At 41.5% G+C, this 15,940-nt stretch overlaps 1 protein-coding gene across 2 annotated transcripts in view; it reads right to left on the minus strand.

The window, feature by feature from the left end:
• Nucleotides 1–15,940, minus strand: part of LOC135705750 (LIM/homeobox protein Awh-like) — a 99,896-nt gene that overhangs the window by 35,526 nt on the left and 48,430 nt on the right. Inside the window, exon 2 of one of the 2 annotated variants that reach the window (XM_065227635.1) lies at nt 5,898–6,079. In XM_065227635.1, the coding sequence (XP_065083707.1) occupies nt 5,898–6,079 (182 nt within the window). Of the gene's footprint in view, nt 1–5,897; nt 6,080–15,940 lie in introns of those variants that run through there. The other variant, XM_065227696.1, reaches the window with a different exon arrangement.

The following is a 15,940-nucleotide window of genomic DNA, read 5'->3' on the forward strand; positions in this document are numbered from 1 at the left end:
GATGGTGAGACCCGCCGCAGAGGAGCGTTCGGCTAGGTCATTGAGCTTACTCTGCATATCAGAGCGCCGTTGTGCTAGTAGAGCAACATCATCAGCCAAATCGAAGTCGTTGAGATGCTCCATGGTGATAGGCTGCCAAAGCAGCCCACGGTTCGGTACACGGTCAATTGCACCTACCATGATCTCGTCGATTACGATGAGAAACAGTAGCGGTGATAGTATACATCCTTGTCTCACACCAGCGACTACCCGGATAGGGTCGGACAAGGCTCCGTTATGCAGAACTCTGCATGTGAAAGCCTCATACTGCGCTTCGATGAGGTTGACGATTTTATCCGGGACTCCCTTGCGTCTCAGGGCGCCCCACAGATTCTCGTGATTGAGACGGTCGAAAGCTTTTTCGTAGTCAATGAATACCAAATAAAGGGACTCTTGGAATTCATTGACCTGCTCCAGGATGATGCGGAGCGTGACAATATGGTCCACACAAGATCTTCCGGCACAGAATCCTGCCTGCTGCCGTCGGAGAGTCGCGTCGATCTTCTCCTGTATCCGATTCAGGATAACTTTGCACAGAACTTTGAGAACAATACACAGTAACATGATGCCTCCCCAATTGTCGCACACAGTCAGATCCCCCTTCTTTGGGACCTTAATTAAGATGCCCTGCATCCAGTCGGCCGGAAAAGTCGCGGTGTCCCAGATATTACAGAATAGTTGATGCAACATTTGTGCGGATAGCATGGGGTCAGCTTTGAGCATCTCTGCTGATATGCGATCGACCCCTGGAGCCTTGTTGGATTTCATGCTTCGGATAGCTGCTTCAATCTCCTGCAGTGATGGGGCCTCGGAATTGACGCGAGTGATGCGCCGCACCCTGGGCGGATCATGCCGAGATGTTGATGGCTGGTTGGCCGTCGAAACTTGAAGAAGTTGTTGGAAGTGCTCAAACCAGCGTTTCAGCTGGTCAGTGGGGTCGGTAAGCAATTGTCCAGTCGTGTCCTTCACTGGCATCCTCGGGTTCATCCTTGCTCCACTCAGGCGTCGTGAGATATCGTAGAGGAGGCGTATATCGCCAGTGTTTGCGGCTTTCTCCCCTTCGTCGGCCAGGGAGTTCACCCACGCTCGCTTGTCCCGTCTGCAAGAGCGCTTGACTTCCTTCTCTAGAGCCGAGTACCGTTGACGGGCTTCGTTCTTGGCTCCTCTGGTTCTCGCCCGCTCTATCGCGGCTTTTGCTTCTCTACGCTCCTCAATCTTCCGCCAGGTTTCATCTGTGATCCACTCTTTCCTCTGGGTGCGCAGCTCACCCAAGTTGTTCTCGCTTGTTTCTATAAAGGCATTCTTGATGGCCGTCCATTGTTCTTCTACGCTGCCACCTTCTGGAACGTCCGCAGCTCGAGTCTCAAGTTCATGAACAAAAGACCTTTTTACCACTGGATCTTCAAGTCGGCGTGTGTTGAACCGCCGCCCGAGTCTCTCCTCCCGTCGCTGGATCCGCGCCATGCGTAGGCGGATTTCGCCGATTAGAAGGTGATGGTCAGACGCGATGTCGGCGCTGCGTTTATTCCGGACATCAAGAAGGCTCCGTCTCCATTTTCGGCTGATGCAGATGTGGTCGATCTGATTGTCGGTATGTCCAACACGGGAAACCCACGTGACTTTGTGCACTGGCCGATGGGGGAAGAGCGAGCCCCCGATCACCATGTCGTTATTGCCACAAAATTCTGCAAACAGCTCACCGTTCTCGCTCATTTCGCCGAGACCATGGCGTCCCATGACTGTTGTCGGAGCCGATCTTCGCATTGAAGTCGCCAGTGTAGATCTTGATGTCACCCTTTGGAATTTTATCCACGACGGCATTCAGTTGACTGTAAAAATTCTCCTTGTCCTGTAGCTCAGCAACATCGGTTGGCGCATAACATTGGACTATGGTAAGGTTACGAACCCGTGTTCTAAATCTGGCAACGATTATCCTCTCATTAAGAGGCTCCCACTTGATGAGCGCAGCACTTGCCTGGACGCTAAGTAGGAGACCAACTCCACGATGGCGGGGAGCGTTTTCACCTCGAATACCAGAGTATAGTAGTACCTGTCCCGACGGCAGTTTGTGTTCTCCAAAGTTTGGCCAACGAACTTCACTCAGTCCCAGGATTTCTAGCTTCATGCGTCGCGCCTCGTTGGCGAGTTGTGCAAGTGTACCATGCTGGGCTAACGTCAATACATTCCATGATCCAATTCGTGTCCGTTATTTTGCGCTAAAAGTCATTGCCGTTAAATCAGTTCGATGTCTTTCTCTGTTGGTTTCTGTAACAATTGTAAAGGTTTCAGAGACAGTAGGTGGTTGGCCTAAGGTCTCCTATCCGCCGTGATGGGGCTGCCATCTTAGGTGTAGCTTCCGGGGAAGAGCATTTCTTATTCAGCCGCTGGATGCCAGTCAGACGCTGTTTGAGCCGCACCTCCATGGTGAACAGACGCTCGGGTTGGCGAAGCATTTCCTCTATCACCGTGCTATGGTTACCGCGCCAGTGTTCGCGTCGCACCTCCTCACTCTGCTATTGTCGGATTGACAACATTGCCCAGGCTACGCCAACCAGCTGTGTCCATGTTTCAGCTGGCAGTCTTTTGTGATCATATGACTCGTGGAGGCTTGAGGTAGGAACTTGTGAGGACCGGAGCTAGGTATATCGCTCCTTCCAGATTGTCACTCACCATTTTGTAGCCCACAGGTCTATTTGAGCGTACCAATTTACTTTTAGTCAGCCTTTAGCGAGCAATTTTGCGAAGTTTTATGAAATTCTGAGAGGTAAAATCTAAAATTTGTTTATTTCTTCACTATTTTGCCTGGAACTGCTCAAATGATAAAAGTAGACACTGATTTTAATCAATTAAGCTTTTGTTTTGGCACATTTAAAATTCAATTCTTTTAACCTGAATTGGAGAAATAATAATGCGCCATACCTTTCAATTAACCACTGTGAAAGTGCACAAAAGACACTATGTAGACAATTTTCCTCGCACCACTGGTTCATGCCCATTTTCATAAACTAACCTTGAAAACTGAAACACGCTACTGCTCTCTATAAAACAAATTTCCAACAACCGTGTCCTATCAGTACAAGGCGATCAAGACAAATTCACCAGGTTTGTTCTGCGTCTTGTTCCCGGCCGTTGCAAGAATTTGTGATCATGCGATCGAAATCACTACGTGCACACACTTCATCTCACACGTCACATCTTCATTGCTGCTGTTTCGCTGATCGTCGTCGGACGTTGTTGCAGCTGTTGCTGATGTTGCACACCGTTCTCACCACGTGATATTGCATGATATCTTGGTGCGCCGTCGTCGTCGTCGTCGTCGTTGTTGCAGTCTCGTCACATGGATGGAACGCATCCTGCTGATATCCACCGTGTCACCACCGTCCGGACAAGCAGAGCGGTGTGGTAGCGGAGGAATGATAAATTTCCAGATATTTTCCAGATTATGTGCATAATTTGTCCGCTCATGTTACGCGCGAGTGCTCCTGATGGTGACTGCCCTTACCTTTCCTCTTACCTCTGCCGTTGGCCTCGCCGAGATAGGAATTAAGTTTCTTTCTCCTCAATTGCGACGAGCAGCATTGATTTGGCCTGTTCGATGACTGCCGATGGATGCTGGATATGCAGTGGAAGGTGGACTGCGAAGAAGGCGTGCGGGCGACTCATTCAACAGGAGGAAATTGTGAGAACAAAAATCGTGTCGAAGCGTCTTCCAAGATAATGAATTTTATTGCCCTCCCATTTGGATGCTGAGCGCTACCGGTTTACCGGTTCGTATACTGCCAACTGCTACTGCTGGTGGTTTGGTGGAAGCGATGTGATCAATGGGATGCTGAAATCACTGAATTGGAATCGGAAACTGAGAAAGCTATTTGTAGTTTATGTGAAATTTAACAGCCGAGTGCAGCTTCGCACAAGGTTCAGCAATCAACTGTTGACCCGTACTCGAATGGGGATGTTAAGTTCAGATGGGATTAATTTTCTAATTTTTCATCGAACATTGTTCACTGCAGTTTTTGCTCGGCGGTTACCGGAAGAATAAGTATGTTAAACAAAGCGAATTCAGCTTTCTTTTGCAAGCTTCGGTTCAATCTATGCTCTAAGACGCAGTATTGAATCAACATGTGATTAGCCACTATTCAAGGCTCCTCCCTTTAAACTGTCCACGTGGAGTTGAATTTTATTCATTTCTGACTCCTATAGAACACTTTTGAATTTGATCGAAATCGGTCATTGGGTTCCGGAACTCAAATTTTGCACAGGGTCTTTTTCCGAGGCAACAAACATTTTGCACATGGTCGGTTTTGGTAATTCAAGATGATCAGTTTTCTTTGACACTCCAATGCACATGCTTTTAAACCTTTGCTACATCCACTTTACAAATTACCTCATCGAGCTAGATAGGAGATAATTCAATTCTGAAGGTGACGACAATGCAAACCATACCCTGATCAAGAACGACATACACCTCCATTCCCTGGTCCCGGTTCTCAACCGCTGTATCAGATATTTGAAAAATGCTGTAAGAACTCTTGTTTCAAGGCAAACGAATAGGTGCCCACTACCGGATTCGCTCACCGTAGGGTATAGGTAGAATGTGCTTGCGTCGATTTTGCTCTCCTCGCTGACCAGATCCCAAGGCATCTCTCGTCGTTGTAAGCATGGTTACATGCTTCTTGCATGTTAACGTTCTTGTGGCGCGTGAAAAAATATGTCGATATTTATTATTTTCTTCCCAGTTATCCTTCTCCGTACTGCTCGTCGGTTGCTCAATGAAGGGGGAAAAGCTTTGGAAACGGCGTAACACAATGCGCAGTCATGAGAGCAAAATAAAAAAAAATCTGTGCATTTTAATACCAACCGTGGTCCTGTTGACAATGCATGTTGCCATTCCAGCTTGCCTGCCGGTTCAGCACTGATTGTTACACCACTGGACTGGCATGGGGCCTGTAATTAAAATTCCACTAGCGTCCGTTCGCAACATGTGGAAATTACTGTCCCAAGTCATGTCAGTGCAAATTTCGACGATATGTTTTATTAATAAGTGCGCTGAAAATCGAGAATGGTGTCATTCAGAAGATTGTTGAATTGCAATTCAGAGTTTTTTTTTTAAATTTTGGGTGGGAAAAGTTGATTTTGAATTGACTTTCTATCTCCCGAGTCAGGTTTCCTCTGATCTTCAGTTTCTGACTTGTTTCTTGATTTCGAAAACAGCCAAGAATAAGTGAGAACAAATAGAATAATTGTTGCGCTTGAATATGCATCAGTGTCCACAAAAAGGACTCAATAGACGAAAACCACGGTAAGTGAATTTAAGAATTCGCACAATTTTGCAATTTGTTGAGCTCAAATAAGGTTATTTATATTTCAAGAATGGCGAGCGCATGTACCACCATTTTTCAACACATTTGTTTCGTTCATTCGGCTCTTTAAAACATTCAAACCCCGACGCCGAACGCGGTCAAACATTATGCATCCGGCTATTTATCATGCTGACTCCCTACCGGAATGCTTAATTGAACTTAATTGAGCATGTAAAACGTGTTATTTATATGCATATCTTTCATGCATTTTTCGACCGGCCATTTTCGTGGCTACTGGTCGTTGTTATTCGAAAGTTCTTCGTCTGCTTTCACAAAACTGCTGGCTATAAGCGCTTTTGGTTCTTCCCCCTCAAAAACAAAAATCAACATGGCTCTAACATCAGGAATGCGTGACTTTGTCTTCTCACCTAAATTAATTAGCTCAATTAGATTGTTCGCCCACATGCGCCCTTGATTGTTGTTCACAAGAGAAGATGTTCGAGGTTTCTCGTCTTTCCAATTAGAGCCGTTAATTTAGCATAAATTGTTTCCACTTACTTTGCATAGTCACCTTTGCAGTAGATCTGCCGATCCTTCAGAAAGCAGGAAGCCTGACGGTCCAGCGGTGTATGGCAGATGCAACAGCGGAGACAGGCCGAGTGCCATGAGCAACCGCCCACGTCTAGCAGGTACTGGTCCGAGATTGGTTCACCGCATGCCGTACAGGAGCGGAGTTCTTTCTGAAAATGGAGGAATTTTATTCAAAACATTAATACTGAACGCTGTCTATTAAGTGGGCTTTCCGTAAGCATTTTAATCTATTACAGGTGATATTGTAAGCATACAGTTTAACCTACTTTGGGTGTTTACTTTGTTTTCATTCTAATATTTATCCATGTGTATAAGTGGATACCACATCTCGTTTTTTTCTACGATATTATAGATCTGTTTTCCAGATATCTTTTGTCTGCAATCTAATTCCTAAATGATTCGATACCCTGTAATATATCAGCAATATTACCAATTTGACTTGATAATATTTTTTGAATTCAAGAAATGTTTCCGAACATTTCTGAAGTGATTCAGTACTTTCTGAAGTGATTCAAAAAATTTCAATAGTTAGCCAGTACTTTCTGAAGTAGTTTAGAATTTTTCCGAAGGGAATCAATACTTTTCGAAATGAGTCCTAATATTTCTTGGATGATTCCTAAGCGCATCCCACTCTTAAATTTAGTACTAGTATACATTAAATATGTTTAAATCTCTCATAAGTATTCTTAAGTTAAGTATTTTTAATCTTGCATAACTTACATCGTAGTTACCGGTTGCTAGTGTCAATTTGATAGTATTCGTCACTTTTGAAATGGAATTAATTTTTGTTTGAATCTATTTTAATTGCAATAAAATCATGATAATTGGTATATGTATTTCAATAATGTTTATCTAATAGTTTAAAAAATCGTGTGTTATTCGAATTACTGATGGTTTAGAGTAGAAAGGCTCTAGAACCTCTCTAGTGTTGAGCAGACTTTGCAGTGCGCCTATGCTTTCGAAGCATTATATACGGTTAAAATGGGTGTTCATTAAACTCAGATAACAAATACTTGAATTGTTTATCTTGTTAGAAATTTCACAAGAGCATCGTTCACCTTCTTATCACTTTCGGCCATTCCATCAGTGCTGCAAAATATCAATATCAATCAAAGAATCAAAAATATCTCCAAATGACAAAATAACAAGTGATCAACGAACCGAATAATAACGCTATGTCAGAAGTGGAAAGCAATAATGACATAATCTTCACCGTTTTTTTTCATGACAAGCAGCCCGTACGACACAACTCATTCGGGGCGGTAGAAGGAAACGAGCAAATTGTTGGCAAGCTGCTTCACGAAGTAAAGCCGAAGATGATACACGTGTGTTAATGGGAATTTTTTTGTTATGTCTTTTCCCTATTCATATCAAGCTATGTCCTCATCCGTGTATATTGCAACAAAGCAGGCAAGCAATATACCATTATCGTTCTACCACTCGGATCGAGCTTTGTTACAGAGCGAGTTTTTCATGGTAGTCGTAGCACCCGTTTTGTCTGTATCGTTGGATTCGCTGATATCAATACCTAAAAAATGCTGAACTTCTCTAGCCTCCTGATATCAGTATCAGTTCGCACAGTTATAATATCAATGTCATTCGCCTCAATGTCAGTGCGCAAATGACATTGACATCGTAAAGGGGGCACTGATATTCAAAGTTCTGCCGCATTTGTTTCTTATATACGCCAGCTAATCCAGACCCGATCATTAGAAAACTCATCAGTAATATGAAAACAATGCAACGGTTATACAAAAACGTCGATTTATTGAGATAAAAGTAAGATTTTCAACTTTTACCTAGCCGTACCGCCTGATATCATGCTTACTACGAATATCAGCGTCGGAAGTGAAATTCAGAGCTTGAATAATATCTTACGTCAACTGACATTGTTGACAGCACGCAGCACTGAACCCCATAAGAATCTGATTTCGTTGAAGCTCTAGCTTCATCAAGGGACCTCCCTTAGCTCAGTCGGTAAAGGCGCAGCTACAAAGAAAGACCATGCTGGAGGTGGCTGGGTTCGATTCCCGGTCCGGTCTAGGAATTTTTCGGGTAGGAAAATTTCTCGACTTCCCTGGGCAATACACGGAGAACAAATTATAGCAGACGCAATTATTTTTCCGGTCAAAATAACTATATTGTTCAATTCTTTTAGAGATAACCCGAAACTATAGTTGATTTGACTATATATAGAGGGCAACAACTATAGTCCATAGTTGGCTCCTCGGTTGGCTCAACTATATTTTTCAGTAGATGAACAAACGCCAAACTTCAAAATACAACTATGCGTTAGTTGATTCAAGAAAACTATTGTTAGAAAAGCAAAAATTTTACAATGTTCATTAAACGAACTGCTCTTCATTATCGACATATTAAATAAAGTTTGTTTTGCTTCTTTATCGATCTCAAAAACACAACTGCAAAATCATAAAAAAGTGAACAAGAACATTCAACTTAGATTTGAACCGTGTTCATCTGCGTGAGAGCCAGCTATCTTATGGCCTGCTCTACGCATCACAAGTTAAAAGTATGTGGATTTATGATGATCACTTCAAACCAAATTATATAAATAAATTACATTTGACGGATGTTATAATTGATCAAATTATAGTTGAATTGAGTATAAGATGAACAGTTGAATCTATTAGGTAGATATGATTGAGTTGACGGTCAAATTAATGTTGGAATAACTATAGGTTTCTTTCAAACAACAATATTTTTCCATGTGAAAGTCACTATTAGGATTGTTATCTTAACTTAACGAGTTTGGTCTCCGTGTAGAGTATGATTGGACTTGCCACACAATTATACCAATGCAAAAATGGTACAGGCATCGAAAGCTCTCAATTAATAACTGTGGAAGTGCATCTAGGACACTAAGTTGAAAGCACGCAATAAGCTAATATGCGATATGCAATAAGCTTGAAATGCGAAGAAGAAGAAGATCTAGCTTCATCAAATTATCGTCTGCATCCCTCATGCGCTCAAGCTCATACCCCGTTATACCCTGGACAGACTATGGCTTATATCATGTAATATAGGCTGTCTTGCAATGAGCACTCATACATAGGATTTCCAGTGAAAACTAGATGTATGAGTGCTCATTGCAAGGCAGCTTATATTACATGATATAAGCTTTAGTCTGTACGGGGTATTACAGACTATGGCTTATATCATGTAATGTAGGCTGTCTTGAAATGAGCACTCATACATAAGATTTCCAGTGAAAACTAGCTGTGTGAGTGCTCATTGCAAGACAGCCTATATAACATTATATAAGCCGGGGTATAATAGAGCATTCGTTCTTTTGAACTCCAACAGCATTTCCATCTGCGGACTTGTGATTTTATTTTTTTTTGAAGATGGACGATGACGATGGTGACGGAGAAGGCATAGGTTGAGTATAAGGTACTGTTGTCTGAGATAATTCGTCATCCAAAAATTCCTCAGCGAAAAATAAATTGATTTGAAAAGTGCATACACATGAAGTAAAATTAATTGGACAACAATTGGATCAGAGAATGAATTTTTTTTGATGTTGAATATGTTTTATAAGATTAATGAGCTGATTTACTAGTAATGACTTCCCTCCGGCTCGGTGGTACCGTCCACCCACCGATATTTGTCTGTTATCCTTCAACCAATTGAGCTGATTTTCTGTAGATAACTAGTTTGTGGTTGACTGTAATCACATACAAAAAATCAGCTGGATTTCTTGAAGGACAACAGAGAAAAACCGGTGGATAGACAGTACCACCCACTGCAGATACGAAGGAATGCATGTACCTAAGGCTTGTACTCGAAAAAATGCACCATTTTTATCAGTGTGTAACTTTTTTATGCGTGAGTAAAACTTGATAAAAATCTGGGTATAACTAGTTTGGAGTGAATTGTTTACATGTGCAAAATTTTATAACAATCGGTTCAGTGGTTATTGAGATGTCATCGAAACAAGAAGAAAATCGCCGGAGAATTTTGCGCGCCATCATGGAAAATCCGACTGCGACCATGAGATGGATCGGAAGACAACTGGGAATCACCCATACAACTGTGTCTCGGGTGGTAAAATCGTTTAAGGAGTCCCAGACGACCGAGCGGCGGGCTGGAAATGGAAGAAAATCAAAGACAGCTGACCCTGTGAAGGCCCGGAAGGTGTTGGGTTATTTCAAGCGTACCTCCGAACCTTTTGATTCCTTTTGACGTGGCTCTGAAGACAAAGTGTTACGGCTGGTTCGTTCAGCAAACCATAACACGAGCTGGGCTTCGTGTATTCAAGGTCCGGAAGGCACCGAACCGGCGTGATCAACAAAACACGGCGGCCAAATCCCGCGCAAGGAAGCTGTATCGAGAGTGGTTAACGAAACCGATGTGTGTGGTTATGGATGACGAAACCTACATCAAGGCAGACGCAAAGCAGATACCGGGGCTGGAGTTCTACGTTGCCAAATCACGGTTTGATGTTCCGGAAGACATAAGGAAGAAGAAAGTGGACAATTTCGCCAAAAAATACTTGCTCTGGTAGGCCATATGCCAATGCGGTAAACTGACTAAACCGTACATACCAATGGGTACCATCAACAGCGAAATTTACCGCACCGAGTGCCTCCAGAAGCGTCTGTTGCCCTTCCTGCTGTCCCACGGAGGCGAGACATTATTTTGGCCGGACCTGGCACCATGCCATTACGCGCGATCGACGTTGGATTGGTACAGATACAATAACGTTGTTTTTGTACCAAAAACCGCCAACCCCCCAAATTCATCAGAGATTCGTCCGGTGGAAAGATTTTTTGCCATAATGAAGGCCAAAGTTCGAAAATCGTCCAAGGTGTTTAAGAACGAGCTGGAGTTGAAGAAAGAATGGATGAAAGTGACCAAAAAAGTCGGCTCCACCATTGCACAAAATGTAATGAGGGGTCTTAAGGGAAAGGTGCGGGCTTTCAGCGATGGAAAAGAAATTGAATAAAGTAATTATGCCAAAACATAATCCATAAGTGTTAGTTAATTCCCTGAAAGTTTCAAGAAAATCCGACTTAAAATAAATTTTTGGCGAACACTTTTGTCTGGTGCATTTTTTTTCGAGTACAGGCCTTATATGGTTTACACTAATCACATACAAAACATCAGGGCAATCGGTTGAAAGACAACCGAGCAACAGCGGTAGGTTCCCAAGTAACAATTTTGGTTTTATGAGGGATCTGTTGATCATGATTTCGACTTGTAGAATGCTATAAAACCTCGATAAAACCTGCAATGTTACTTGAGTTGACTGTTCTACTCACCACATAAATAGGAGGATTATTTTTGAAGTTACACATGAGTTCCTTTTGAAAAATAAAGAAAATATTTTCTTACAATCTTCAACCACTTCAACGATACTGTCCTCCATAACAGATTGCGAATTGTGGATCTGAAAACTCCCAAGAAAACGGTTAACTTTGTCGAATAAAGGACATTCGGAAGGGGATCCACCGGATGTTCCTACAATGCTTTATCCTTCCGGGTTTGAGATTGAATTTTAATGTTTTAATCTCGGTTTTAATTATGTCATATAAAAAGTGAAGTCAGTACATACCTGTAGCGTACTGTTAATACCCCGTACAGACTATGGCATATATCATGTAATATAGGCTGTCTTGCAATGAGCACTCATACATCTAGTTTTCACTGGAAATCCTATCTATGAGTGTACATTGCAATGCAGCCTATATTTCGTGATATAAGCCATAGTATGTACGGGGTATAAGTTGTTAAGCCATGTATGGTGAAGATTTTCCGGATTTCTTCAAATAAGTGGTTGTTCTTCTGCGTCCCTCGAAGGTCCGATATTTTATCTTTCCACGGCTCTAGCAGCAGATCAACTTGTGGCGCAGACCAAACGTTGCGCTTTTTCGATTTTTTTCTACTTCAAAGGACCGGGTTCTTCTATAGTGACGAGACCTAATGCAAACAAAACTTTTTTCAAATGGAAATTCTTTCCAACCAACATTCTGCCGCGTCATTCTCACTGAGTTCTCACTCAATGGAAGACACTATCAAAAAAAAAACCGTGTTTCCAGTTGTAGAAGAGCTCAATTTTGCGTGATATAGAAAATGATATAATCTATAATTCCGCTCTGCGAGTAATATTGGATGACGTTTCTGATATATGGGATGTCATGTAATATAGTTGATGATATAGCCTCTATACCACGACACACTCTATATTACGTAATATAGAGCCTAGTCTGATCATACCCCTTATACCCTGGACAGACTATGGCTTATATCATGTAATATAGGCTGTCTTGCAATGAGCACTCATACATAGGATTTCCAGTGAAAACTAGATGTACACACTAAATTTAAATCGCTGAAAATCAGCAACATTTTGCTGATTTTAGACTTGATGAAAGATCAGCAAACGTTCCAGCAAAATAATGCTGCTTAATTTTTCAGCAATTTCAACTTCTGTCAAAATGACAACCTTTTACTGAAAATCAGCAATATTTCTTTAGTGCAATTCAAATCAGCAACTCAAAATTCTGACATTTGGCAGCATTTTGCTGATTAAACTATTAAATTCTGTAAATCGAATTTGTTTTGACTATATGAGCTTCCAGCTTCTGTAATACCCCGGACAGACTATGGCTTATATCATGTAATATAGGCTGGCTTGCAATGAGCACTCATACATAGGATTTCCAGTGAAAACTAGATGTATGAGTGCTCATTGCAAGCCAGCCTATATTACATGATATAAGCCATAATCTGTCCGGGGTATAAAAGATCGTTGATACAAATATACGAATAATAATAAAGATAAAATCGCCAGACTCTTTTCCAAGTATCATTTATTAAATATAACCAGTGTTCGAGCCAGTGTCCTTACCTACATAATTTTATTTATATGTAGTTTTTTTTACCTCTTCCTCCTCCTGCGGATTGTCCTGTGGTGAACGAATGCAAAAATACTTGCGACTGTGATGCTTGACAGCTCTTTGACTGGGTGTTAGTTTATGTTAGCTGATTTTTTCGGTAACAATATCTTTTGCTGTTTTTTAGTAAAGCATTGGATTGCTGATCATGATCCAGCAATTCGTTTTACTGATAATGAAAACTTAAATTTGGTGTGTATGAGTGCTCATTGCAAGACAGTCTATATTACATGATATAAATCATAGTCTGTACGGGGTATGAACGTACTATAAGAACATAACTGAAGTGATTAAGTACTTTTCGAAGTGATTCAGTACTTTCTGAAAAGCGGTGCCGGTGGTGTAGTGGTAAGCGTGACTGCCTCTCACTCCAAAGGACCTGGGTTCAATCGCTGTCTAAAATCTCTAATCACGCTTTCTTCCGGAAGGGAAGTAAAGTCGTCGGTCCCCGGTCCAAGAGTTGATAGGTCGATAGGTAGGGTCCAAGTGAGGGAACGGCGTCGGTGGCATTGGTGCTCAGAACGGAAAAAAAGATCGACGGAGCTCAAATCCAGAAAAAAAAGTACTTTCCGAAGCTATTCCGAATTTTTCAAAAGTAATTCAGCATTTTCCGAAGTGTTTTAGAACTTTTCTGAAATGGTTCAATACATTCCTAACTGATTCAGAACATTTCAGAAGTGATTCAGTTCTTTTAGAAGGGTACGGATTGTTATGAAGTGCTTCAGATCGCTCCGAAGTGATTAAGGCTGTGTTCCATCTGAAGAAATTTCAATTAAATTTGACACTTCGAAAATAAATTATAATGTTCGAAAATCCCTCTGTTGTTGGTCGATCAATTGTCGAAAAGGTGTCTGTCAAAATTGATTCCTTGTCTGTTAGAAATAAATCTAGAAGAATAGTTTTTTTTTGTCAAATTTAAATGAAAATTCACTAAATGGAAGAACTTGTCTGAAGCGATTCAATACTTTGCGAAGTGATTCTGAACGTTTCTGAAGTGATTCAGTTTTTTAGAAGTGATTCCGATGTTTTATGAAGTGATTCAGTACTTTCCGAAGTGATTCAAAAATTTGCATTAAAGGGCGAACACGAAATTATTGCGACACATTCAACAGGGCATAACTTTTTTACCATTGGGTAAAAATCAACCAAATTTTGCACACTTTCTCACTGATGTGTATTGTGTATGCTGTCAAACTCAAAGTCGTGTTTTTCGATTCAACGAAAATGGAGGTGAACCAACGCGAGTTGAGAGAACAAATTCTTTCCAAACACCTGGAATTTCCTGACCTGTCGCACCGGCAGTTGGGAAAGATGTTGAACATTCACCATTCAACCGTCTCCAGAGTGTTGAAGCGGTTCCAGGAGCGGTTGACGTTAGACCACGGCAAAGGAGCTGGAAGAAAACCGGGACCGGAGAACAAAAAGACGGAGGGAAAGGTGAAGCGGATGATTAAAGCAAATCCCAACGTCTCGAACCGTGATTTGGCTAAAAAGATCAGCATGTCGTAGAGCTACGTCCAGAATGCAAAGAAGAGAGCTGGACTACATACATACAAGGTACAGATCTTCCCAAACCGCGATGAGCGGCAACAATGGACGGCTAAAACTCGGGCACGGAAGCTCTACAAGAAGATGCTGACAAAATATGGCTGCTGTGTGATGGACGACGAAACGTATATAAAAGCCGATTTTAAGGAAATTCCGGGGTTGGAGTTTTTCACCGGCAAGAGCAAGTTCGATGTGGACGACAAATTTAAGAAGAAGAAAATGTCGAAGTTCGCCTCCAAATATCTCATTTGGCAGGCCATCTGCTCTTGCGGACTGAGGAGTGAGCCTTTCGTGGCAAAGGGCACAGTAAATGGCGAGATCTACAAATCTGAGTGCCTCGAGAAGCGCCTTTTGCCGTTCTTGCAGCAGCACAACGAAGCTCCGCTATTTTGGCCAGATTTGGCATCATGCCACTATTCTAAAAGTGTCCTGGAGTGGTATGAAGCCAATTCTGTCCATTTTGTTCCAAAGGACATGAATCCGCCAAACTGTCCGGAGCTGCGCCCGGTGGAGCAGTACTGGGCAATAATGAAGCGTTAACTTCGGAAGAGCAAGAAGACAGTCAAAGACGAGAAGCACATGTTAAGAAAATGGAAAAAAAAAACTGAGAAACTGGTACCGGATGACACTGTAAAGACTTTGATGGAGGGCATCAAGCGAAAATGTGTTCAATTTTACACTCAAGGCTCCATCGATTAACTTTTCTTTTGATTTTTGAAGTAAATATATGTATAAAACTACCCTAAAATTTTGGTTTGGTTCTAAACATTATAAGAAAATTGGCATGACATTTTCGGTGTCGCAATAATTTCGTGTTCGCCCTTTAGTAAATCAGTACTTTTCGAAGTGATTTAGAGCTTTTCTGAAGTGAATCAATACTTTTCAAATTGAGTCCGAATATTTCTGGGTTGATTCAGTTCTTTTAGAAGTGATTTCGAATTTTTATAAAGTGATTCTAATTTTCGATATGAATCAGTACAAACTCAAATTGACTCCGAATATGTTCAAAATGGTTTAGCACTTTTCGAAGAGATTTAGTACACTTCTGAAGTGATTCAGTGCTTTCCGATGTAATTCCGGACATTTCTGAAGTGGTTCAGTTTTTTCCGAAGTGATTCCGAATTGTTATGAATTCAGTAGGGTATACGTCCCTAACCTCGGTCTAATATGCAGCCATAGATTACGTTTTTAATCATAACTCATCAATTAATTTACCTGCAAACGATATTCTACTGCTAAATGGTATGCTTAGATATGCTTATCATGTCGTTTGCTATCAGGAACCGCAAAAAGTTGAAAAACTTACTTTTTTTAAGACAAAAACTCACCAGGGAAATGTATGTAATATCGGTCTATTGTCCCCAAATTGGGTCTATTTATGGATGCAACTTCGTCCTATCCTGTTTGATTCTCAAAAAAAAACGCTCTTGGTAACGTTTTCTTATGTATTTTTTTTATCACTATCACTGTTAACTTAATACTCTTCATTCCTCAAAACATTTCTTAGAGAAAATTTTACGAAAACTACATTAAATCACTCAAGTT

Source organism: Ochlerotatus camptorhynchus, unplaced genomic scaffold (assembly GCF_037179485.1).
Source record: "Ochlerotatus camptorhynchus isolate MF236.1 unplaced genomic scaffold, CSIRO-AGI_Acam_v1.1 ptg000002l, whole genome shotgun sequence".
Taxonomy (NCBI): Eukaryota; Metazoa; Arthropoda; class Insecta; order Diptera; family Culicidae; genus Ochlerotatus; species Ochlerotatus camptorhynchus.